Below are 24,406 nucleotides of genomic sequence, written 5' to 3'. Positions count from 1 at the left end.
AATAGACCCAAATAATATAAAGTACCTCGGTGTGAATTTAACAAAGCAAGTAAAAGATCTGTACAATAAGAACTTCAAGACACTGAAGAAGGAAATTGAAGAAGACCTCAGAAGATGGAAAGATCTCCCATGCTCATGGATTGGCAGGATTAATATAGTAAAAATGGCCATTTTACCAAAAGCAATCTACAGATTCAATGCGATCCCCATCAAAATACCAATCCAATTCTTCAAAGAGTTAGACAGAACAATTTGCAAATTCATCTGGAATAACAAAAAACCCAGGATAGCTAAAGCTATCCTCAACAATAAAAGGACTTCAGGGGGAATCACTATCCCTGAACTCAAGCAGTATTACAGAGCAATAGTGATAAAAACTGCATGGTATTGGTACAGAGACAGACAGATAGACCAATGGAATAGAATTGAAGACCCAGAAATGAACCCACACACCTATGGTCACTTGATTTTTGACAAAGGAGCCAAAACCATCCAATGGAAAAAAGATAGCATTTTCAGCAAATGGTGCTGGTTCAACTGGAGGTCAACATGTAGAAGAATGCAGATCGATCCATGCTTATCACCCTGTACAAAGCTTAAGTCCAAGTGGATCAAGGACCTCCACATCAAACCAGACACACTCAAACTAATAGAAGAAAAACTAGGGAAGCATCTGGAACACATGGGCACTGGAAAAAATTTCCTAAACAAAACACCAATGGCTTACGCTCTAAGATCAAGAATCGACAAATGGGATCTCATAAAACTGCAAAGCTTCTGTAAGGCAAAGGACACTGTGGTTAGGACAAAACGGCAACCAACAGATTGGGAAAAGATCTTTACCAATCCTACAACAGATAGAGGCCTTATATCCAAAATATACAAAGAACTCAAGAAGTTAGACCGCAGGGAAACAAATAACCCTATTAAAAAATGGGGTTCAGAGCTAAAGAAAGAATTCATAGCTGAGGAATGCTGAATGGCTGAGAAACGCCTAAAGAAATGTTCAACATCTTTAGTCACAAGGGAAATGCAAATCAAAACAACCCTGAGATTTCACCTCACACCAGTGAGAATGGCTAAGATCAAAAACTCAGGGAACAACAGATGCTGGCGAGGATGTGGAGAAAGAGGAACACTCCTCCATTGTTGGTGGGATTGCAAACTGGTACAACCATTCTGGAAATCAGTCTGGAGGATCCTCAGAAAATTGGACATTGAACTGCCTGAGGATCCAGCTATACCTCTCTTGGGCATATACCCAAAAGATGCCCCAACATATAAAAAAGACACGTGCTCCACTATGTTCATTGCAGCCTTATTTATAATAGCCAGAAGCTGGAAAGAACCCACATGCCCTTCAACAGAGGAATCGATACAGAAAATGTGGTACATCTACACAATGGAATATTACTCAGCTATCAAAAACAACGACTTTATGAAATTCGTAGGCAAATGGTTGGAACTGGAAAACATCATCCTGAGTGAGCTAACCCAATCACAGAAAGACATACATGGTATGCACTCATTGATAAGTGGCTATTAGCCCAAATGCTTGAATTACCCTAGATGCCTAGAACAAATGATACTCAAGACGGATGATCACAATGTGAATGCTTCACTCCTTCTTAAAAAGGGGAACAAGAATACCCTTGGCAGGGAAGAGAGAGGCAAAGATTAAAACAGAGACTGAAGGAACACCCATTCAGAGCCTGCCCCACATGTGGCCCATACATATACAGCCACCCAATTAGACAAGATGGGTGAAGCAAAGAAGTGCAGACCGACAGGAGCCGGATGTAGATCGCTCCTGAGAGACACAGCCAGAATACAGCAAATACAGAGGCGAATGCCAGCAGCAAACCACTGAACTGAGAATAGGACCCCCGTTGAAGGAATCAGAGAAAGAACTGGAAGAGCTTGAAGGGGCTCGAGACCCCATATGTACAACAATGCCAAGCAACCAGAGCTTCCAGGGACTAAGCCACTACCTAAAGACTATACATGGACTGACCCTGGACTCTGACCTCATAGGTAGCAATGAATAGCCTAGTAAGAGCACCAGTGGAAGGGGAAGCCCTGGGTCCTGCTAAGACTGAACCCCCAGTGAACTAGACTGTTGGGGGGAGGGCGGCAATGGGGGGAGGGTTGGGAGGGAACACCCATAAGGAAGGAGAGGGGGGAGGGGGATGTTTGCCCGGATACCGGGAAAGGGAATAACACTCGAAATGTATATAAGAAATACTCAAGTTAATTAAAAAAAAAAGGGCTACATATCAACGCCCCATCTTTTAGAAAGAATTCAAAGATAACTCACTATTCATCGGACCATCAACTAATATACAACCACGCGGAAAACAGTATTCAAGTTTCTAAAGAAATATAAAATATCACTAACCCTCTGCATACATCCCCCCCAAATAAGATAAGTACCCCATGAAGTCTCTAGACTTCAGTATTCTCCGCAACGCTGTACACAACAGCCACAGTACAGAGACAACCAAGTAAGCACGTGTGGCATGTTTCCTGGCCCTAAGAAACGAGATCTAGTTTTTTGCCACCGATGGAGAACACTGCACTGAGTAAGCCACACGTAGGAAGAAAACATCCTATAACCTCACTAAGGAAAAACAATTTCAAGGAAGGCAGAGAGCAGGATGGTAATGGGGCTGGGGAATAGGCCAAGGGACACAAAGCACAGGTTGTATGTAAAATGAGCAAATCTACAGATCATGTGTCATCTAAGAACTATAAGTAAAAAGCTGTGCTATACTTAGCATTTATGGAAATTATATTGTAGCTATTGCCACAAAAGTAGTGTGTGTGTGTGTGTGTGTGTGTGTGTGTGCGCGTGTGTGAAGTGACAACATGTTCATTTAGTTGACTGTAGTAAACTTTACTATTTATAATATGCATTTTCCTTCAAAAGTACACAATGAAATTTATTTTTAAAACACTCATTTGGGCTAATATCCACTTATCAATGAGTGCATACTGTGTGTGCTTTTCTGTGATTGGGTTACCTCACTCAGGATGATATTTTCCAGTTCCATCCATTTGCCTACGAATTTCATGAAGTCATTGTTTTTGATAGCTGAGTAGTATTCCATTGTGTAGATGCACCACATTTTCTGTATCCATTCCTCTGTTGAAGGGCATCTGTGTTCTTTACTGCTTCTGGCTATTATAAATAAGGCTGCGATGAACATAGTGGAGCACGTGTCTTTGGTATATGTTGGGGCATCTTTTGGGTATATGCCCAAGAGAGGTATAGCTGGGTCCTCAGACAGTTCAATGTCCACTTTTTCCAGACTGATTTCCAGAATGGTTGTACCAGTTTGCAATCCCACCAACAATGAAGGAGTGTTCCTCTTTCTCCACATCCTCACCAGCATCTGCTGTCATCTGAGTTTTTGATCTTAGCCATTCTCACTGGTGTGAGGTGAAATCTCAGGGTTGTTTTGATTTGCATTTCCCTTATGACTAAAGATGTTGAACATTTCTTTGGGTGTTTCTCAGCCATTCGGCATTACTCAGCTGTGAATTCTTTTGTTTAGCTCTGAAAAAAAAACCACTCATTTGCTAATCAAGTATAAACTAAAGCCACTCTGAAGTAACAACTGAGTAGCTAAAATTTATCTCCGGTTTCACTACATCTCTTATAATTCAGGGGTAATGCATGCTCTATGGAGAAGCAGCTCGGGTGGTTCCAACAAGAAAGAGGTCCTATGGGATGGTTATTGTCAATGCACCTTTTATAATAGACTATACTAACACTGTACATGACTAGATGGGATGTTGGTGAGTCTATAAGATCAACTTACAAGGTAACCTGAGTGGCTTGGGAGATGCAAACCTGAGGAGTCGGTTTCCAAAAAATTGAAAAACAGATTTGGTTACACTGTGAAAGAATTCGTTTTCTTGGTTCCCAAAGGCAGAAGATGAGTTTGTGTACTGGCCGAGTCGTGAAGAATCCATGAACTGTGAGGCCTTTACTGTCACCCTCATCAGCAAAGACAGGCTGTGCCTCTCTAATGAAGAACAAATTATCATCCATGACTTCATCCTTGAAGCTACACAGGTAACTTAAACCATCCTCCGTCCGCAACCGCCCAACCTGGAGCCCCTGTCATCCTTTTAAGTAATAATGAAGTGATTTCTCTACCTTGGAGACGGGCTCTGCTGTTTGGATAAGACTTAATTTTACAGAAATGCATTCTGGTTTTCCTTCCCTCAAATATTTGCTTTTTGTCAACTGGGTAGATGAGACGTAACAGTCTCTGGTTGAGTAGCATCTAAGTAGGTCTTCTGGCTTAAAGATAAAGATATTATGCCATAATGAATATGGGATAATATTCAATATAGGAGAGAAGGCTGCTTCCTTTGACATCAGAAAGAAAGCCTTGTGCTGCGAAGATGACACTTTAATAGACACCATTTCCACATATAATAACTGCCTTCTTGTGAGAAGGATAAGAGATATCAGCAGTTTAAATGGTACCTCAGCCCCTCCCTAATTCTCTTTTCTATTATAAGTCAAAGTTAGGGTAGTGGGCCACAATGTACTTACAGGTGTATTGGTTTGGTTTGGTTGTTTGCCTGACTAAAAAGATCCTACTGTTCCCAAGTATGGTATGTTTTAATGACAAGTAGGTCTTGTGTAATTTGGGCAACCTAACATTGTTCAGTTTCCTGTGGTGCATGCTTCCTAGGGAGCAGGCATCAGGCACTTGATGACAGACATATGAATTACAAGAAGACCTACAATTCTGTCTTGGTTGCAGGATGACTATGTACTAGAAGTTCGACACTTTCAGTGTCCCAAATGGCCTAACCCAGATGCCCCCATAAGCAGTACCTTTGAACTGATCAACGTCATCAAGGAAGAGGCCTTAGCACGGGATGGCCCCACCATTGTTCATGATGAGTAAGTGTCTGTTTCTGTTTGTTAGGGTTGGGTGCTGTTCTTATGGGACTCGCACAAAAGTGTAAAAGGAACACCACCTCCTCTCTGTTTCAATACTCCATGTTACTTCCAATGTGGACACGCATGTGTAAAATGGTTGTGGTTATGTTTTAATTGGTCAAGCTGGGCTCCAAGTGTTCCTAGAGAGTATGTTCTAAAAGGGGAAAATATTGCACTTCTATTCTCCACCAAAAGTATGCAGCTCTTCCTTGGGGACAGGCACACCTTAGTCTTAATATGTGTCATTCACAGCAGCTGTGCTCACCTACACAAGTCTATTCCGAGGCTAGTCTGTTCCTACCCAGGATGCCTGCAACATAATCTTTTCAAATGGTTGTATGCTTTATACGAATAGTGACAGCTAGTTTCCCGTGTAGCTGAGCTAATCTCCTTTAATAATTCCCAACATGTGATCTGAGAACCCTGTGGGTTGTATCTCCAAGGCCTCTTCAGCAGATCAAGAAAGGCAAGTTTTTAAACATATGTTTATGTATATGTATGTATATGTACATATTATAAAATGTATATCACAATATATTTATATATCACAACAAGGTGATCTGCCTTGTCCATTCTCTGTCATGAGTATATAGAGATTTCCAGAGCTACCTGACATGTTATGAAACCATTACTCAAGGCCAGTAGAAGGCATGGGTTTCTGTTGTACATTTTCTGTTTTAATTCCTAATACCTGAAATTTCCTAAGTAAAAATTTAGCCATTATTATAATTTGGTCTTGGGAACAAAGACTTTAGGCTGGTAAGAAATCCCGTAATAAATGCCAATTGACTGGTCTCAACTCCAGCAGCCGCAGAGACATCCACAAGTCACAACTGTTAAGAATCACAAGAAAATAATTTTATAATATTTAGTGTATGTTTGGGAGATGAAACACAGGAAGGTAGTTGCGCAGAACCTGGATAGATTTATATTTCGTGTCAGCTGGAATCAGCCACACAGTTTATGGAATCCAGCGTAAAATGCAGCTGTTGGCCTCTCTGTAGAAAGACACTAAGAGCTTCCAGATGGTCACTGTCAAGCTCTGAAGTCCAGACAGGGCTCCCTGAGTGAGACTCAGAGCCACCTCCATCCCAGCCCCGACTCCTCACTGCCTTCCTAGTTTTTATAGTAGTCCCTTCTGCTCCCTCTTTCTCTTTCAGATTGTGCTTTAATTAATTAATTAAATTCTTTCCTGCTTTCTGTTCTCATTCACTCTCCACACTTCAATTTGATTTTGAATTTGGGGATTTGAGACTTTTCATCTGTTTGTTTATTTGTTTGTTTTGATGTTGTCGTTGATGTTGTTTGAGGCAGGTCTTATTATATAAGCCCAGGCTGGCCATACTACACGACATGGCAACCTTCTTGCCTTGGCCTCTCAAGTACTAGGATTACAGCATGCTGGACTCTAGACTAATTTTATTTTTAATTTACATTGCTACTTCTCCCCGAAGAGCAGCATTTTTTCCCACCCTACTGACTTCTCAATGAAATCTTACCTTCTTCGCAGGGATAGCTCTGTGACAGTGCTCCCGGCTATGATTCCTTTTTCATTTTACCAAAAGTAGATCTTTGTTCTTACAATTTTATTCTGATCATGTTTTCCTCTCCCACAACTTCCCGCTGTCATCCAGACTGCACACTGTTTTTCCTTAGTAAACAAATAGGCATCTAAAGAAAATAAAATAGGATAAAATAGAAACAAATCAGAGTAGACAAAACAAACATACAGAAGAGGAAGAGCCAAAGAAAAAGCAAGAGGTACACATACAGAGATGTACACATCTGGACACATAGGAATCTCGTAGAAACACAAAACTAGAAGCCATAATATATCCACCCAAAGGACCTTTAAGGAACTAAAGAAAAAGAAAAATGCCCTTGATACAACATTATGAGACAAAGAACCTCAAAAGATGCCGTTCAGTTTCCTCTTGTCCATCTACTGCTGGGCATGGGGCCGATCCTTAAGAGTGGTTTGTTTCTGCCATGAGATTCCCTTCGAAAAAACTAATTTTTCACTTGCAAGCAGTTACCTGTTAGTGCTGGCTTCTGGGTTAGGGAAGGAGCTCGTCCCCACTTCTCTTGATTCTGCGACCCTGTCTAGGGTAGCCCTGGACAGGCTCCCTGCAAGCTGCCTCTGTCTCTGAGTTTGTAAGTACTGTTTGTAAGGCCTTGTGCATTAGGCTTTGTTTCCTTAATGTCTTTCATTCCCTCTCACTCTTACACTCTTTTTGCTTCCTCTCCTGCGGGATTCCCTAAGCCCTGAGGGGAGAGATTTGGAGACCTCTGCCTTAGGGCTGAGTGTTTCAAGGTCTCTCGCTCTCTGTATATTGTCTGCCTGTGGGTCTCTATTTGTTCTCATCTGCGGAAGGAAGCCTATCTGGTGATGGTTGAGCAGGGCACAGATGTTTGACTATAGCAGAATGTCTTCAGGAGTCACTTTATTGCTAAGTTCCTTTAATGGAACCGCAGTGTTTGGTCTTCCCCTGGGTCCTTGGCCTAGTCTCAGGTTCCTGGCACCCCAAGCGTTGTTGGGTATGAGTTCCATCCATGCAGTGGACTTTAACTTAAATCAGATCGTGGTGGCTGGTCCATAAGCTTTGTACCACTGTTACATCAGCACATCTTGCAGGCAGGTCACCATTGTAGATTGATGGGTCTGTAGCTGGGTTGATGTTTGCCTTTCTCCTTTGCTAGTATGCAGTGCAGGTCACCTCCCAATACCATGTCAAGTTCCCCAGCTATAATCTTCAAAACAGTCTAAAGGTATAGTATTGCCCCTTTTGTGGCCATGGATAGCATGCCCACCAGACGTGGACCTTCACCTGTTTTAGAATCAACACAGACCCAATACTTCGGCAAAAACAAACAAACAAAACAAAAGCACTAAGCTAGCATTACTTTTAACTAGAGAACGTATACTGAGCCAACTTCCAAAACCAGTGGATTTATATACAACTCTTGTGTAATGTAGCCTGTAAGTTAGTAAGATCCGTCCATGTAGTTCTGAATGAAACCCAGCAAATGTTATTCAATCCCACACAGTGCGTAAAGGTCTAAATGGAGCGGCCTTTATTTTCTTCGGTCTTTCTTATATTTGAGTGTTAGATGTGTAAGTATATTAGATTTCAGCCTTTAGGCTTGCTTAAGCCTTGTTGCTCACACACTTCTAGGAAAAGGTGACCTTGGGTGCTTTCCTCGTGTTTGAACATCTCAGGCGTCCTTGCACAAAACTAGAGGCAGCCTAGCCCACAATAACCTAGGCTGTGTGTCACATCGTGTCATCTGTCCTTGACTGAAAGGCGAGACTTGAATTAGGAATGGCCTGTGGTAGAATCGGCAGCCCACAGAAAGGCTAGCATGCACACTCGTGAAAGCGTGTTTCAGAGCAGACAGCAGGCAGCCCACTGTCCTATCTGCCTAGCTACAGCTGACCTTTAAGAAGAGCTAGGAAAATAAATGGGGGTGGAGGGGGTCCCTAGGTTTAATGATTTCACTGGAACAAGTTAAGTAAAGATTAAATTGCTTCCTTCATGAAACCAAGTCAGTCAGATGACTTCTTAAAAACACTGTGAAAATAAGGCCGACAGTACAGCTTAGAATCTGACAAAGATAACACAATGGGACAGGACCAAACAAAACCAGTAAAATGGAGCAATCGTAGCGGGTATTAAAGTAATACATTTAGAGAGCCAATGGGGGCTTTTATGGAATGAGTATAAACACATACTATGAGCCAGTAAACAAAAGCAATACATTAAAAATGAAAATTACTGTTAGTAAAAATGAAAGAGGTGGGCTGTGGCGGAATGGAGGGGGACTAACGTAGAACTAGCAGAGGTTAGACATGGGGTCTCTAATTGGTCTAAGAGGTGTTGCACAAAACCCAAAGACAAACAACAGCTAAAGGTTTCAGACACAGAGAAGAGTCCAGTTCCGAAACTGAACTAGCCAGGAGACATTGGAAACTGAGTTCTACCTGGTGTTGGTGCAGACACACTGGCACTTACGGTTCTGCATGAGAGCGAGTCTGTGAAATTAACGGCTTCTTTATATAAATTGACCAGAAATTGAATCTCAATAAATCACTGAGAACCGGATACAAAGCCACACTCCTTTGTCACAAAGCATTAATGTTAGAAACCCAGAGTTCAATATGATTCTGGATCCTATTAACGGAAACCGAAATCCTCATATTCAAAATTATTTATTAAATAATTTGTGGCTTAAAGAGGTAATCAAGATTGAAACTGCAAAATGATAGGAAATGATCGAAGCAGTAACTTTCAAACTGTACATCCCCTAAAAGAGCCATAGCCCAAACTGCATTTATTGAAGTTCAAAAAGAAACTTGGCTCTCCTCTTAAAGAGCGAGGGGAGAAAAAAAGATAAAACTGCTGAAATACAGGTGAAAGCAAGAAGAAGGAAGGGAGCAAAGAGAGGAAGCATGATATGATAAATAAGGCCTGGCCTACGAGAAGGTGCAGAATGGAATCGGGGAGGTGACGTGCTTCTACAGTCCCAGCTTCCAGGGGCCTGCACAGGATCAAGGGTGCGTGTCCCTGGAGCCACAGTGACAAACATTACAGAGGCATAAATTAAGGAAATGACTCTTCCGTTTTTACATGTTTGCTTAAACAAATAATTCTCAAGTGTCTTAAAGTCTGTTCTTCTAGGTCCTTACCTCTTATAAATTACCCACATTAAGTTGATTATAAATAAAGTATCTGGGGAGGAGACAGATAGAAGACTGTCCCTCTGTTCGTCATAGTGGAATCATGGCTGCAGGAGATCGCTGTACTGCTGTACCTTAAAGTAGGTACAACATGCTCTCTGATTAAAAACCCAGAAATAATACAGTGTAAGGGAAATAACGTGAGCATTTGAGCCTGTGTACTTATAATTTTATAATTTACCAAGCTTGAGGCAAAGGCAGTGGATGGTGTTCACATATGTGCCTGTCCCTATTCCTAGCCCCATCTGTTTGCAAGCTGAAATTTACCCACAGACTCGCTGTAAGAGTGTGGGGCCACGGGGTTGGGGATTTAGCTCAGCGGTAGAGTGCTTGCCTAGGAAGCACAAGGCCCTGGGTTCGGTCCCCAGCTCCAAAAAAAAGAACCAAAAAAAAAAAAAAAAAAAAAAAGAGTGTGGGGCCAGTCACTTTACTTGAATATGCCTCTTTGATATCAAGCAAAGGTGACAGCGGGATACTTTCATTGGGAAGTGTATGTGGTTATCTCAAAGAGAATACAGCACACAGTAGTGATTACCAGGAAGTAAGGAAGAGAGATAGCTCTCCAAGGGCTTGGGCCTCAAAGCTCTCCCTGAACAACATTGCAACAATAACAGTAATAGTGAGACTACGGAGCACGAACAATTTTTATTGGATATTTTATGTATTTACATTTTATATGTCATCCCCTTTCCCCACTCTCCCACCCCCCCACCCCCTTCTCTTGCTTCTGTGAGGATGCTCCCACTCCTACCTCAAGACCCTGGTGTTCCCCTGTACTGGGAAAACAAGCCTTCACAGGACCAAGGACTTCTCCTCCTATTGATGCAAGACAATGCCATCTTCTGCTACATATGTGGCTGGAGTCATAGGTCCCTCTATGTGTACTCTTTGGTTGGTGGTTTAGTCCCTGGGAGCTCTGGGAGGTCTGGTTGGTTGATATTGTTGTTCTTCCTATGGGGTTGCAAAACTCTTCCCTTCCTTCAGTCCTTTCTCTCACTCCTCCATTGGGGTCCCTTTGCTCAGTCTGATGGTTGGCTGTAAGCATCTTAGTCTGTATCAGAGCCTCTCAGGAGACATCCATATCAGGCTCCTGTCAGCAAGCACTTCTTGGCATCAGCAATAGTGATTGGGTTTGATGGCTGCATATGGGATGGATTCCCAGGTGGGACAGTCTCTGAATGACCTTTCCTTTAGTCCCTCTTCCACTCTTTGTCCCTGTATTTCCTCCTGTGAGAATTTTGTTCCCCCTTCTAATGGGGAACTGAAGCATCCACACTTTGGTCTTCCTTCTTCTTGAGCTTCATAAGGTATGTGGATTGTATCTTGGTTATTTCAAGCTTTTGGGCTAATATCCACTTATCAGTGAGTACATATCATGTGTGTTCTTTTGTGATTGGGTTACCTCACTCAGGATGATTTTTTCCAGTTCCCTCCATTTGCTTATGAATTTCATAAAGTCATTGTTTTTGATAGCTGAGTAATATTCCATTGTGTAGATGTACCACATTTTCTGTATCCATTCCTCTGTTGAAGGGCATCTGGGTTCTTTCCAGCTTCTGACTATAAATAAGGCTGCTATGAACATAGTGGAGCATGTGTTCTTGTTATATGTTGGAGCATCTTTTGGGTCTATACCCAGGAGTGATATAGCTGGGTCCTCAGGTAATATGTCCAGACTGTTTCCAGATGGTTGTACCAGTCTGCAATCCCACAAACAACGGAGGAGTGTTCCTCTTTCCCCATATCCTTGCCAGCATCTGCTGTCACCTGAATTTTTGATCTTGGCCATTCTGACTAGTATGAGGTGGAATTTCAGGGTTGTTTTGACTTGCATTTCCCTGATGACTAGAATGTTGAACATTTCTTTAGGGAACACTAACATTTTAAACAGAGAAGGCTAGCACCGGAGTTGCAATGTACAGGCTAGTCCTATATATTTTAAGAATCAGGAGTAAAATAGCATCCAAAAATCTAGTAACATTGTACATTATGAGAAAATATGCTTTATCCTGGCCATCATAGTAACTAGTACCAAGATGTATGAATGAATCCAAGACATTTTCAAAGGGATTTTTTAAAAAATCAAGAGAGATAAAAATCAGTAGAAAACACCCATAATCAACAATGGAACAAACAAGCATGCATTCAAACCCTCTCCAAAACAAAGAAAACGAGCCACCATCCTTAACCAGATGTCATTTACAAGAAGCCCATGACACACGCTGTCATTTTTTTTTATCCAGATCTTTAGTAGTTTCTCCACAAAGACCATGCCTGCTTCCAGTGCTGGCACATTACATGATCCAGGGTTTAACCAAGGTAGCAAACACAAAAGACAAGAAGAAAACATGAAGATGCAGCGCTCACATCATATGTCCACTGCCCAGAGAACCTACGAGTTACCAGAGTTTCAAGAGTAGTGTCGTGTACCTGTGTCCAGGTTCACCAAGTCAGCACCATTCGCTTCTCTGTAACATCAACTGAAGGCAGCCAGGCCATGAGTACCACACAAGGCTACTTGGAGGAGCAACAGAGATTCCTCAAACTTGGAAATTAAACAAAAACACAATGCGTGAGGATAGAAAGGAAACGCTGAGACCCAGCCGACCCGGATAGATGGAGAAAAGGCATGGTGTTGTGAAGGAAAACTGAAAAGCTGGAGAGACATGTCTTCCCTTGAACTCTTGTAGGGTTGAAACATCCTAACATCATCTGTTGTTCCTTGATAGTCTGGTTCCAAAACCCTTCTAAAATGGGATAGAGTGGAGCAGAAGTTTGCAGGTCTTCTGAGAAGACTGCAGTGAGAATGTGCAGTGTGTGGGTTTGGGGCTCTAACAGAGTACACGTTTATAACCTTTCTTGAAATGTGACGACCACAGATTAGAAGCTATAAAAGAAAATCTTTAAAAAATGCTGGGCTGCAGACAGCATTCCCAAAGGCAATCTCCCTCCCCTCAAAACCAAGGTAACCTTGATTTGCATCGTTTAGATGTAAACCTAATTAAAGTGCCCGTATCCCAGGGAAAGAAAAATGTTCATCAACGTTTATAAAAGCTGGAGAAGAGGGGAACCCCTTGAAACATGTACCAGGAACATGATAAAATCATTCAGAAAACCATTTGAAAGCGGCAAACGTAACAGATGTTACCCGAAGTTTATTAGCGGAAGAAGCTCAGAGAGAAGATACACTCAGATGGCCAAAAATCGTATTAAGGACTTTTCTTCACACTCAAGGAAATCAGCCATCAGCTTCACAAGGCTTTTAAAGCTTGAAGTGAGGAGAAACTAGCATCTGACCAGGTAGCAATCGGTTTGAAGCAATCGGTTTTAAACTTGTAATTCGAAGAATTTTAGAAGTTCTAACTTGTTTTGAGCCACATCCGTTCATACATAATAAAATCCCTAAGTCCTTAGAGATTCACCAGTTGGCTGTTATTCTGTCGTACAACGTCCTGGTGTGGATGTGGCCACCTCTTACACGCTGCGAGGAGACTGTACTGCTTTACCTGTCTAGGACTGATGTCAGAGAAGCCTGTTGAAACCAGCATTAACACAAACATAGACAGATGTGCTGCTACACCGGGACACTTCTGCGTTATGATGTCACTGGTGTCAGGCAGCACTGTGATCTGACAGGAATGACATAGACGTAGCTTGTGGTTAGGCAAAACATCATTCATTATACAGTGAGGTTTCTTTAAGTTCAGTTTATCTGCCTGAGGGTTGGAGAGAAGGCTCAGCTATTAAAGGCCAAGATGGCAACAGAGTGGACACTGTATGTTTAAGGACATTGGAAAATGAGGGCCCTGTAGTGCTTCCTATTTATGTGATAGGAACTAAGCAAGGCTCTCACACTGGGTTGGCTTGCTTTTTTCCCCACCTGTGTATTCCAGCGCCCGTGCAATACTGCTACCTACTCAGTCTTCCCAGATAGGTTATCCAACACCAAACCTGTAATATTTCCATGTCTGTAAGCCTTTTGTTTCTGATTAGATATCAAGCTACGTTTCTATTGTTCTATTGGAGCAGTTTGGCAGATTTTATATTCATAAAAATGTCTTTTTAATGGACTATAAAATTTTTTATTATTTTATTTTTTTACACTTATCACCCCCTCCCAGTCAGCCCTTCCACAGTTCCTCATCCCTCATCCCATTTCTCTTCCCCCCACCCCACCCCAGTCTCCACAACTCCCACGCCAGGCCTCCTCACTTCCTGGGGTCTTAAGTCTCTCGAAGGTATCTTCTCTCACTGAGGCCAGGCCAGGCAATCCTCTCCCTGTCAGGGGTTGTGGGGGGGGGGGCTCAGATCAGCTGGTGTATGCTGCCTGGTTGGTGGCTCAGTGTCTAAGAGGTCTCTGGGGTCCTCGTTAGTTGAGACTGCTGGTCTTCTTATGGGGTCGCCCTCCTCCTCAGCTTCTTCCAGCCTTTCCCCTGTGTGTGAACTTGTAAATCCCTCCTCCCGTCACACTTTTAAATCGTTCTGTCTTCTGGAATAGACACCAACGTACCTAATTCCTAAGGAAATACAAGGTGGTAATTTCCTTCTGCCACGTGCACCCCATTAACAAATCTAGAATCAATCTTCTTTCCTTGTCCCCAGGTATGGAGCAGTTTCTGCAGGAATGCTGTGTGCCCTTACCACCTTGTCCCAGCAGCTAGAGAATGAAAACGCTGTGGATGTGTTCCAGGTGGCAAAAATGATCAACCTTATGAGACCTGGAGTATTCACAGACATTGTAAGTAGTTTGCGTATGCATCAAACCTTCACAGTATCGGGCGACCCACAGATTTATACTCTAGACCTGGGGCTCTTAACCAGGGTGTGTTGAGCAGGAGACATCCGGCAGTATCTGGAGACTTACTGGATTTCACAACTGGACCGAAGTGCTCTGGCATTTCCTGTATAAAGGCCAAGGCTGGTAAACACTGAACCATGCGCAGACAGCCCTTGCCAACACAGAATTATCCAGCCCGAAATATGGGTAATGTCCTAGATAAAAGGAAACCTCTGTTTATTAGTAGTGTGTTGTCCAGTTACAAAATAAGGTTATTCTGTTTTCTTAGCGAGTCACCAACACTAAAACAGGGACCGGTAGGACATGAAGACAGTGCAGAGCTCAGTGATTAAGGGTTCAAACGGTCACTTTTAAAGTCTCTTAAGATGAGATTTCTGCTCTTGTCTCTCTGGGAGTGTTTTCTAGAAGAATATTTTTTTGACACGATGTCTAACCCACTCTTCCTTTTTGTCTTCTAGGAACAATACCAGTTTGTCTACAAAGCAATGCTCAGCTTGGTCAGCACTAAAGAAAATGGAAACGGTCCCATGACAGGGGACAAAAATGGTGCTGTGCTAACTGCAGAGGAATCGGACCCTGCAGAGAGCATGGAGTCTCTGGTGTGACTGGACCCCGGAAAGGGCACTTCATTTGTAAACTTCTGAGACTTGTAAAGACAGAACTTTTTTGAGGCCTTTTTTGCCAGACTCTAGGTTATACAATAACCCAGTTACTTTTTTACACTGATAAAACTTTTGATATTTATTTTTTGCCATTTTCTGTCTTAATGGTATCCTACTGAGCATTTGCGCCTGTTCATTTCACACAGTGAAACGCAACTTTACCTAGTTTGCACTATATGATCAGTGTTACTGCCTATAACCTAATACTACAGAAACCCTGATGTGACATTCCATGACCACATCCATGCTTTTTTTTTTTCAGTTCCGTGCAGTGAAGGTCTTTGTTCTGACAGTGAATCTCAGTTTTATTATTATTCTCAAGCAACTGCAATTTCCTAGCAGGCAACACTGTACTTTTCTCGGTCCCCTCTGTTTTCTAGGCACTGTTCGATAATTATGCCTTCTGTTTCAATGGAGTGGATGGGCATTGTTTCCTTTTGCAGGACAGCAGGTTACTGGGAGCCCTTAAGGTCTGTCAACATCAGTTCCATTTGTAATGGCTAAAGAATCCACTGAGAAGTTAAGAGGGCTTGAGTTACTTCATGTGAACATCTCTTATTAGTTACCAAGTTATATTCACAGTTGAAATGTGTCAAAATAAAGAATCATTCTGTATTACAGATTTCACAGTAGCTATGTGGACAGTGTGTGTTATTTCCATTTCTGACTCTCTGAAGTAGCTACGCCCTCAAACTCAGGGCTGTCTTTTACAATGGGAAGATGGCCCTCTTTTACACAATTTACTGGTGGCATTCTTTAGTTAATCTCACTATAGCTTTTTGGTAAATAGTACCAGAGTAGCTACAAAAGCAAAATAGGTATTGAAATTTAAACGTAGTCTTTGAAAAGCCCCTACTAACTACTCCTATAGCAATCTAATAAACACTACCTATACACAGCATTCTTTTTTTTTTTTGCCAAATGTTTCATAATAAATCTCTTAATTACATCCATACTCTACTTAAGATGGAATTGGAAATATATGTGGGACTCAATCCCTGTAGATGAATCAATCTTACTTTGAGAAAGAAATAGGAATCTTCAAGAGAAAAATCTAGTTCTTGAATGAAAGATGGCGTCTCCGTTTTCGACTGGGTTTTAAGAGTTGTAGATGTTTACAAGCAAATGTACGACCCTAAAAGATGGCAGTGGTCGTTAGGAAGCCCAGAGTCCGGCCTCTGCGTCTGCTTTCAGCACGTGGTCCATGTGTGCAAACTGTAAGCACGATTAAGCAATTTCATTTGAGTTTGTTTAAAACAAAAGAAAAACCACTAAACTTTTAACCAGGATCTGCACCTCCCTGTTCCTGTTTCCTTTTAAAAGTCAACTTCTGGCAGACTTGAGATCATCCCCCAAGACTGGTTTCCTCTTTATTGCCAGAAAGCTTTAGAAGGAAGAAGGCAGCCTCTCAGCGTGAATGAGGCTTTATTGTGCTTGAGTCGTTTATCTGGAATGAGTCACAGAAGTGCCGGAGAACCAGAGCTGCTAAAGAGAGGGTCACAGGCCAAGTCCAAGGGTTTCAACGCATGGGCCAGGCCAGTAGAGGCTCATGAAGAGAGTGTGTGCACACAGAGAGAATTGGGAGGCTGGCTTTCAAAAATGCAGCCGAGTCCTCTAAAGTGTCTGTGCTAGGTGGATTGACCAACCTCTTCGGCCCCACCACAGGGCTCACCTCCGCACAATACAAAGGATTAACCATAAGAAACAACTCTTAGAGGCTGAGGGAAATAAGGAAGGAAAAAGTTAAGAGCTACGGCTTCCTAGTCAATCCAGTGGATTCTCTTTGCTGTGCACAGATCTGATATTAGCTAATGCTTTTCAGTTAGATGCTCGGTGACTCCGCCATTGAGAATTGACATTCGAGTCCACAGTCTCTCGATTGTCTCTTAGTAAAAGTAACATGGATTAGAAGACAAGTGGCAAGTATTACTTTCTGTGCTGTTTACGCAGGATTCGATGAATGGAATTGCATACTCTCTACAGTTCCGGGACTCTCTCTTACACTAACTAGTGAGGGAAGAAGGAGGGGAGAAGGGGTGAAAGAAGTAGAGTAGAAATATAACCAAGGTGGGTAAGAGGCTTCCTGTGGGCAGCCTACACGTCTACAGCAGCCTTGAGCCAAAGCCTACAGATGCCAGCCTACTGGACTCTGCGCAGTTGCTCTGTGCCCATTTTGCCAAAGCTGTCCACACGTCCTTTCCTGAGGATGATAGTTCCCTTCAGCTGTCCTCAGTCCTCATGTTCACCACAATATTTATCTTCACTATTCTTTTCTGTTGGCAAAAATATTTTTTGCATCTTTCCAGAGAGGCAAAGAGTTCCAAAGATGTTGTTTTCTTTGAGACGTAAGCACGTGGCTTAAGTGTGTAAGAAGGTTAATACTATCTACAGTCAAGGGGAAGGGTATAACTAGTACTAAAGCCAATGTGAGAGTTCATGGGATATGCTGTTTGTATGAATTTACCTCCAGGGAGATGAAACATACAAACCAAGCTGAATTGTAACTAGAGCAGGTGGACATCACATGTTTTAGAGACACCCACAAGGTTTCTTGTACCTCAAACCATCAAACCATATATCATCTTTGAGATATATATATATATACATATATATATATATATGTATCCTTCTGAGTTTCAAGAATAAGTACAATTTAGTTTGATGGTTTCCTTAAACTTTACGTGAGCTTTGAGAGCCCGTGGTGAATAGAAAAATCCAGCAAAGTTAAAAAGAAAAAAAGAGTGTTCAAGGTGAAAAAAGGGTTCTGGTGTTGCAGGTCTGGTTGGTAGTTTTTACCCCAGAATGACAGTGAAGCCAGTAAGACACCGTGATTGTTTTATAAGGACACAGCACAACTGCCTTCTCATGACCTTTTCTTAAATGCATATATACTGTATTTAAAATTAAAGTATAGATACCACTTTACCAAAGATACACATTACTAATTCTAAGCAAAAAAAAAGATATTAAAAAAAACCCCAAACTCATCATAATTTAAGAAAAAGTCATCAAAATATAGTTCTGTTACAGCTTTTGCAATTCCGCTGGAGAATGCATTCTCAACCCCGATGTTCTAAAGTTTCTGTTCAAACGGTGCCAGTAAATGTTTATATGAAGGGAATGCCTGCTCTTTTCCTCCATAGCAGCTGTAATTCATGCAGCCTTTTGTACTTTCCCTTAGTTCCCACCTAACACAGCATTGGCTTTATTTATCTCTAGAAAGAAGGCATGGTCAAAAAAAATTAATAAAGGAAATTATAATGACATTTGGCCTCTACTTTTGTCTTAGCCATTAAAATGTTTTTAGTATTTTTGTTAAATATTTGCAAAGGGAAGCCTTTTCTACAGAGAATAATTAATTTCAAGAAAAACTATCTTGAGTTTTAAGGAATAAACCTCTCCAGAAAAGGAGACAGTCAATTTTATAAAATGTCGTAACTCTCCAACATTTGGGGTAGTGACTCCTTTTTTGTTAGGACATTTGAGACTAGCAAGCAGCCGTTGTTTCTAAAGAACCCCACCTCCGTGTCGACGCCTGTCTCTTTCGCTTCATTCTCAAACAGCTAAAAACACGCTAAACCTGTAAATATTTTGTTGCTTGAGTAAGCATCTTCTGGGAGCTTTGTATCTATGGTATATAATCATAGAATTTTATATTTTCATATAAAGCTAATTTTTTTCTAGTTTCAATGATGTCACGGTTCTTTTTGTTGTTTCCCCCCCCCCCCCGTGGTGGATATGTGAACTTCTGTGTATTGAAGTAGAACCATCTTTGCATTCCAAAAGACTCCGTGTGTTCTTCCTTTGAGGTAGTGATTGTGAATGTCGGGCGTTCTTTTTAATTCCATTGACCATTAGCGCAATAGCAATTAGACATGACTAGTCGCTGAATACATTTATCACATTGACCCATTTTGGAAAAAGTGATTTTTTTTTTTTAAAGATTTGTTCCGTGGGAGGGGAGGGGTTTTATAACCTGAAATTTTTTCCCTTTTTCCTTCTGTTTAAAACTATATCAAATCATTCTATTATAGTGTTATTTAATATGTAAATTGTATTGCTATACATAAAATAAAGTATGGTTTTTGATGTACTTGTTAGTATCGAGCATTTCTACAAAGTGAGGTCGCATTAACACGTAGCAGCCCTCTTATCACTGGTGTTACCTATAGTAAATGAAAGTTCCGTAGTCACCTTTACGGATCAAAAGGACCGGCAGTTGCCATGCTACTTTGTGGATAGTCTTCCTCTTTCGGTGAGTCAGGAAGACAAAGTCCCACAGGTGACTCTCCCTCCAAGCTCTCAACCATAGTGGGAGCAACTTTTCCCTCTTAACCTACTGTCTAGGAGGAAGGGTAGCTCACTGACCGAAACACATTTGTAGAGTCATGAGGTAGGTATAGGATCAGAACAAGTGCCTCTACATCTAGGGAATTCTAACATTTCCAGATCAGTACAAAGGTTCTTAATTCTCCATTCTGTGTGTGTGTGTGTGTGTGTGTGTGTGTGTGTGTGTGTGTGTCACTGTAAGAATGCATCTCTTCCCACAAATTAATAGTCTATATAGATCCTAGTCAGTTGTCAGTTTTAATTGGCCTCTAATTTTTTATAACCAGATTAGTTACTTACACTTAAAAATATAGACGTTTTGCATTCAGATGCCAAGTTCCTTTGGAAAACTGTTGGTTGTGGTATGCCAGCCAGCTCACAGTCTCCCACAGCAATCGTGTCTGATCACCACCAGTCATCTAACTAACCCTTCTAGATCCGGTGAGCAGTCACCTCAGAAAGATGCAGTTAGAATCCCAGGCCCAGGGGTTGGGGATTTAGCTTAGTGGTAGAGTGCTTGTCTAGCAAGCGCAAGGCCCTGGGTTCGGTCCCCAGCTCTGAAAAAAAGAAAAGAAAAAAAAAAATTCCAGGCCCATTTCTCCTCTCAGGTTGACAAACCAAAAACCAAGAGCAGCAGGGAAGTCATTTATATTGACCTCCCCATCACCCACATTCTGCCAGCCAGAGCACAGTGCCTTCCCACATTCTTGACTCCTTTGGAATCAACCAAGATGGTACCATTAAGTGTGACATTATGACCAGAAAGAGTAAAATCAACTGTCCAACTCCCTGACTTTGGCTGTACAGAATATATAGACAAAGAAGCTTCATTTCTGTTACTGAGAATAGAGGAGGGGGCACTGCACTACAAGTCCACCTTTTTACCCAGCAAATGTGAAACTTCAATGGGATTTAGGAATAAGTCACTGATGGCCACACCCTGGTTCAAAGATGGGACTAAAGACAAAGGTTCAAGTTGGGGTGTCATGGATGATAATCCTAGCTCTTGGGAGGAAGAGAGAGGTGGCTCCAGAGTTCAAGGTCATCCTCAGCTACATAGTGAATTCTAGTTCATCATGAGTTAGTTACATAGCACCCTTTCTCAAAGTCATAGACACCAGGGTGAAGGAATGAAACAATAGCTTTAATTTCTATATCCGATGTTAAAGGTGAAAGCTAATAAATTACAAATGGTTTTTGTGGTGATGGAAGTTTCGTTTAGCAAGGAGTACAGTAAGAGCTGCATTTTATCTCACATGCTGCTTAAAAACTGAGAAAGAAGAAGTTAGCACTACCTGACACGGCCTTGCAAGCTAATTATTTTCCTTCTTCACACTCTGCAATGTATAAGGTGGTACTTCCTGCACCAATCCAGTCACCCTTTCAAATTTGACTTAAAGTGTAGGCATCATCACCGTCATGTTAAGAGTCCATCTCACAAGCAGCTACTGAAGTGCAACCTGACCCTAATCCACAGACTACACAGTAGCTTTACTCTTAAAATGTAAGGTAGCCCACGGGCATTTCAGTCACGTGAGGCAAGATTACACTTTAGTCTTAAGGAGTAGGATGACCTCGGTGGTAGACCATTTGTCTAGATAGGATGCAGGAGGCCTGGGTTCACTCTCCAACACTGACACAAAAATTCAATCTATTCACAATTACGTGCAGGGCTGGGGAGGTGTTTCTGTGGGTAAAGAGCTTACTACAGAGCACAAGACCCTGAATTGGGTTCTCCAGTGCCTATGTAAAAAGTGGACATCAGAGCACACAACATGGGTAACTCTAGAGCCAGAGGAATGGGGTGAGAAGAATGTCTGTGGCCTGCTGGCAGTTCAACTGAGTCAGCATGCTTCAGATGTGCTACAAGATGCCATCTCAAAACACTGATGGAGACAACGGAAGAAAACACAAACATTACACAAAACCACACGCAAAATTACATTTCAGTAGAGATTGATTGATTTTAGGCAAAGGATTAAAAAGACAATTGTGCACCACTGCAAGCAAGTAAGTAAAACTATTCAGCACAGACGCTTCTTCTGACTGCATACTGTGTTCACCAAATTCCTTTTATTCTACATTAGACTACTTATTGGAACAACATTTGCCAGAGAGTGGAGAGAACTATGGAGTTAAATGGCCATGAGTTTAGTCAATTTTGTCACTTATTGGCAGTGACCTAGGGAAAGATACACCACTCCTCTCCAAGTGCCTTTTCCCTCATCTGTAAAACACAGAAACTAATTTTACCTAATTACACAGCTGGGAAAAGTAAAGATGAGGATTCACACAAAATTCTGACATGGTGCACAGGAAATACTTGACATCATTCACTGCAAGATCTTATGGCTTTGTTTTATTTAGTTATTTAGCCTATTTATGGCCAATCCTGATACAAAATTTAGCTTGCTCATTTTAATAGCAATGCTAAGAAATCTATACTCAGGAAGCTCCCCCATCCTTCCTCCTCCCCCTCACCCTTTCTTTCTCCCTGTACTAGAGATTGAACCTAGGACCTTGTGTGTGCTCCTCAAGCCTCTCATGCCTCCTAAGAGCCTTAGCCCTTTAAAAGCAGGGTCTAGATAAATTACCCATGCTGGTATTGAATTCACTCCGTGACCTGGGCAGAATGTTCAGTGTTCCTGCTCCAGCCTGTGAAGAAACCAGACCACTGCTTAGTTTAAATCTCTCTCTGAATTCCACGAGCACAGTTCTAATTGATTTTTCTCATACAATACATCCCAACTGCAGTTTCTTCTCCCTCTACTGCTCTGAAGCTTTCCTGCACACCCCCCTCTTTCCCTAGATGCAATCTTCTCTATTTCCTTTCAGGGGAGGGGCACTTCCATAACTTCCAAGAAGTGACAGAATGCCTCACAATGCCTGTTACTCTTGAGCACCAACTGCAGAATACTGCACAGTATTTCACTGTGCAGCACACTGAAAAAGAGGGTCATATTTCTGTCTCACCTTCTTCTTTACAGTGCTAATTAATTTCGCCTTGGCGGAATTCTGCTGCATTTATTTTTTATATTTATTTGAAGTACATGCAGCATGGGCATGATACCACACAGATGTGGAGGCTGGAGGAATTTTGAGAGTCAGATGTGTCCTTCACAGGTTCCGGGAAGTGAACTCATGCCATCGGGCTTGGCAGCAAGTCTACATGATGAGCCATATTGCCAGTAGCTCAACTGATAACCCCTGCAATTCTCACTACTGCATACACATTAACGATCATAAGCCTCATTTATCAGCTGCTATAGACACAGTTGGCCTCTTTGGCCACTCACTATTATGAGTGGACCTAAGTCAGAGCCATTTCCTCTTTTTGTAGCATTCCTTAATTCCATGAAGTACATACCTTTAGTGTGTAGTATATTCCCACACAAGTAAGACCATTTGTTTCTCACACAGAAACGTAGTGATTGAAGGGAGAAACATTTTATAAGTTATGGTCATTTGTCTTATAACTCTTGGTATTTTAACAATACATTTTACAATGTATTACAATATATCACATGTCATGAATCATGACAATGTTTCAAAAATAACTACTTGAAAACTAACATGGGGTGAGACTTTAAAACAAGAGAATAGATCTAACACAGTTTTCATGGAAAGATAAATTACAATCATTTGAATCTAAATAGAATTAATCACTAATACATTGTCAAATGTTCATATTGATTCAATGTGTATGAACTGGATTTTGTTGCCATCATAAGTGGCTAATCAACTTCTTTAAGATTCTTCAGTGCTACTAAACAGATTACCCTTCTGTAGGGGAGAAACTTCATAGTCCACCCCCTTAAGTGCCTAATATGAGTATGTACATATAAGATGGCCATGTACTTCCAAAGTATCCCAGTCTTTTAAAATTTTCTCTAAGCTCTTTGTAACACTACAAGGGAATTGCTAGCTATTCCCCTAAGCAAAGCCTTTCACCTCTCTCTCAGAGGTAACCCATCCCCTCAGATGCTACAAGTGCTGAAGAAAACCTGCTGGCCTCACCCCATCTCCCTCCATAGCTCTCTTTTCTCCCACTTACCTGAAAATATTTTTGTATAGACACAGGTAGCCATGCCTGTAGAGATATTCCCCAAAGCAAGTTTCTACCCTTATTACCTTTCATCCAGTTTACAAAGCATAAACTTAAACTGGAAACTTGGTGTTAGACATTGCAAAACACTCCAAAAAAAAAGGAATCTTGTCATAACTTTATGCCATACCATGACACTTCCACTGCCAACTGCTAGTATATTTACATAATAGTATTTGAATAAGATCTCTTTAGGCATTACTCAACCAAATAACTTGGGCTCTATCAACTTCCTTGCATCCACAATATGTGCTTTCTCCTCATCACAATGGAAGAAGGATCCTTGAGGCTATGGAAAGCCAAGTTTTCCACAGTCATTCATTTTCATGCCCTCTCAAGAACCTAGTGTGTGTACAGTTCCTCCTTTTCTCCCTTGAACAGAATACTTGTTTCTTTGGCAAGTCACTAATTTTGCTACACAAATACACAGACTCTTTATACCAAGACTTCTTTTTTAAAAAGATTTGTTTGTTTATTATCTATAAGTACACTATAGCTGTCTTCAGACAAACCAGAATAGGGCATCAGATCTTATTACAGATGGTTGTGAGCTACCATGTGGTTGCTGGGATTTGAACTCAGGACTTCTGGAAGAGCAGTCAGTGCTCTTAACCAGTGAGTCATCTCTCTAGCCCTATACCAAGACTTCTTTACCCTTAACTGTAACTATTTCCTATGGTGGTGAACCTTCCCAGAAGAGACTGGTGCTGTTCAGTGACACAGTGTGCTATTCAGTTCAATCCCCCACAATGGGAATAGGAAGCAACTACTTAGAAGAGTCATCTATAATCACAAAATCCATTGTTCT

General features: G+C 41.5%; 1 protein-coding gene across 3 annotated transcripts in view; it reads left to right on the top strand.

Annotated features, from left to right (window-relative positions):
• The window catches only part of Ptprg (protein tyrosine phosphatase, receptor type, G), a 683,481-nt gene extending 664,224 nt beyond the window's left edge, over window positions 1–19,257 (top strand). For 2 of the 3 annotated variants that reach the window (XM_087584907.1, XM_087584908.1), the window contains 4 exons: window positions 3,935–4,081; window positions 4,785–4,927; window positions 14,307–14,442; window positions 14,961–19,257. In XM_087584907.1, the coding sequence (XP_087441033.1) occupies window positions 3,935–4,081; window positions 4,785–4,927; window positions 14,307–14,442; window positions 14,961–15,107 (573 nt within the window). In that variant the 3' untranslated portion in view covers window positions 15,108–19,257. 3 annotated transcript variants of the gene reach the window in all.
• The last annotated feature ends 5,149 nt before the right edge of the window (window positions 19,258–24,406 follow it).

This window comes from Rattus norvegicus, chromosome 15, assembly GCF_021556685.1.
Source record: "Rattus norvegicus strain SHRSP/BbbUtx chromosome 15, alternate assembly SHRSP_T2T, whole genome shotgun sequence".
Classification (NCBI taxonomy): domain Eukaryota; kingdom Metazoa; phylum Chordata; class Mammalia; order Rodentia; family Muridae; genus Rattus; species Rattus norvegicus.
The sequence above is the reverse complement of the archived record's forward strand: the minus strand, read 5'-3'. Positions and strand labels throughout refer to the sequence as shown.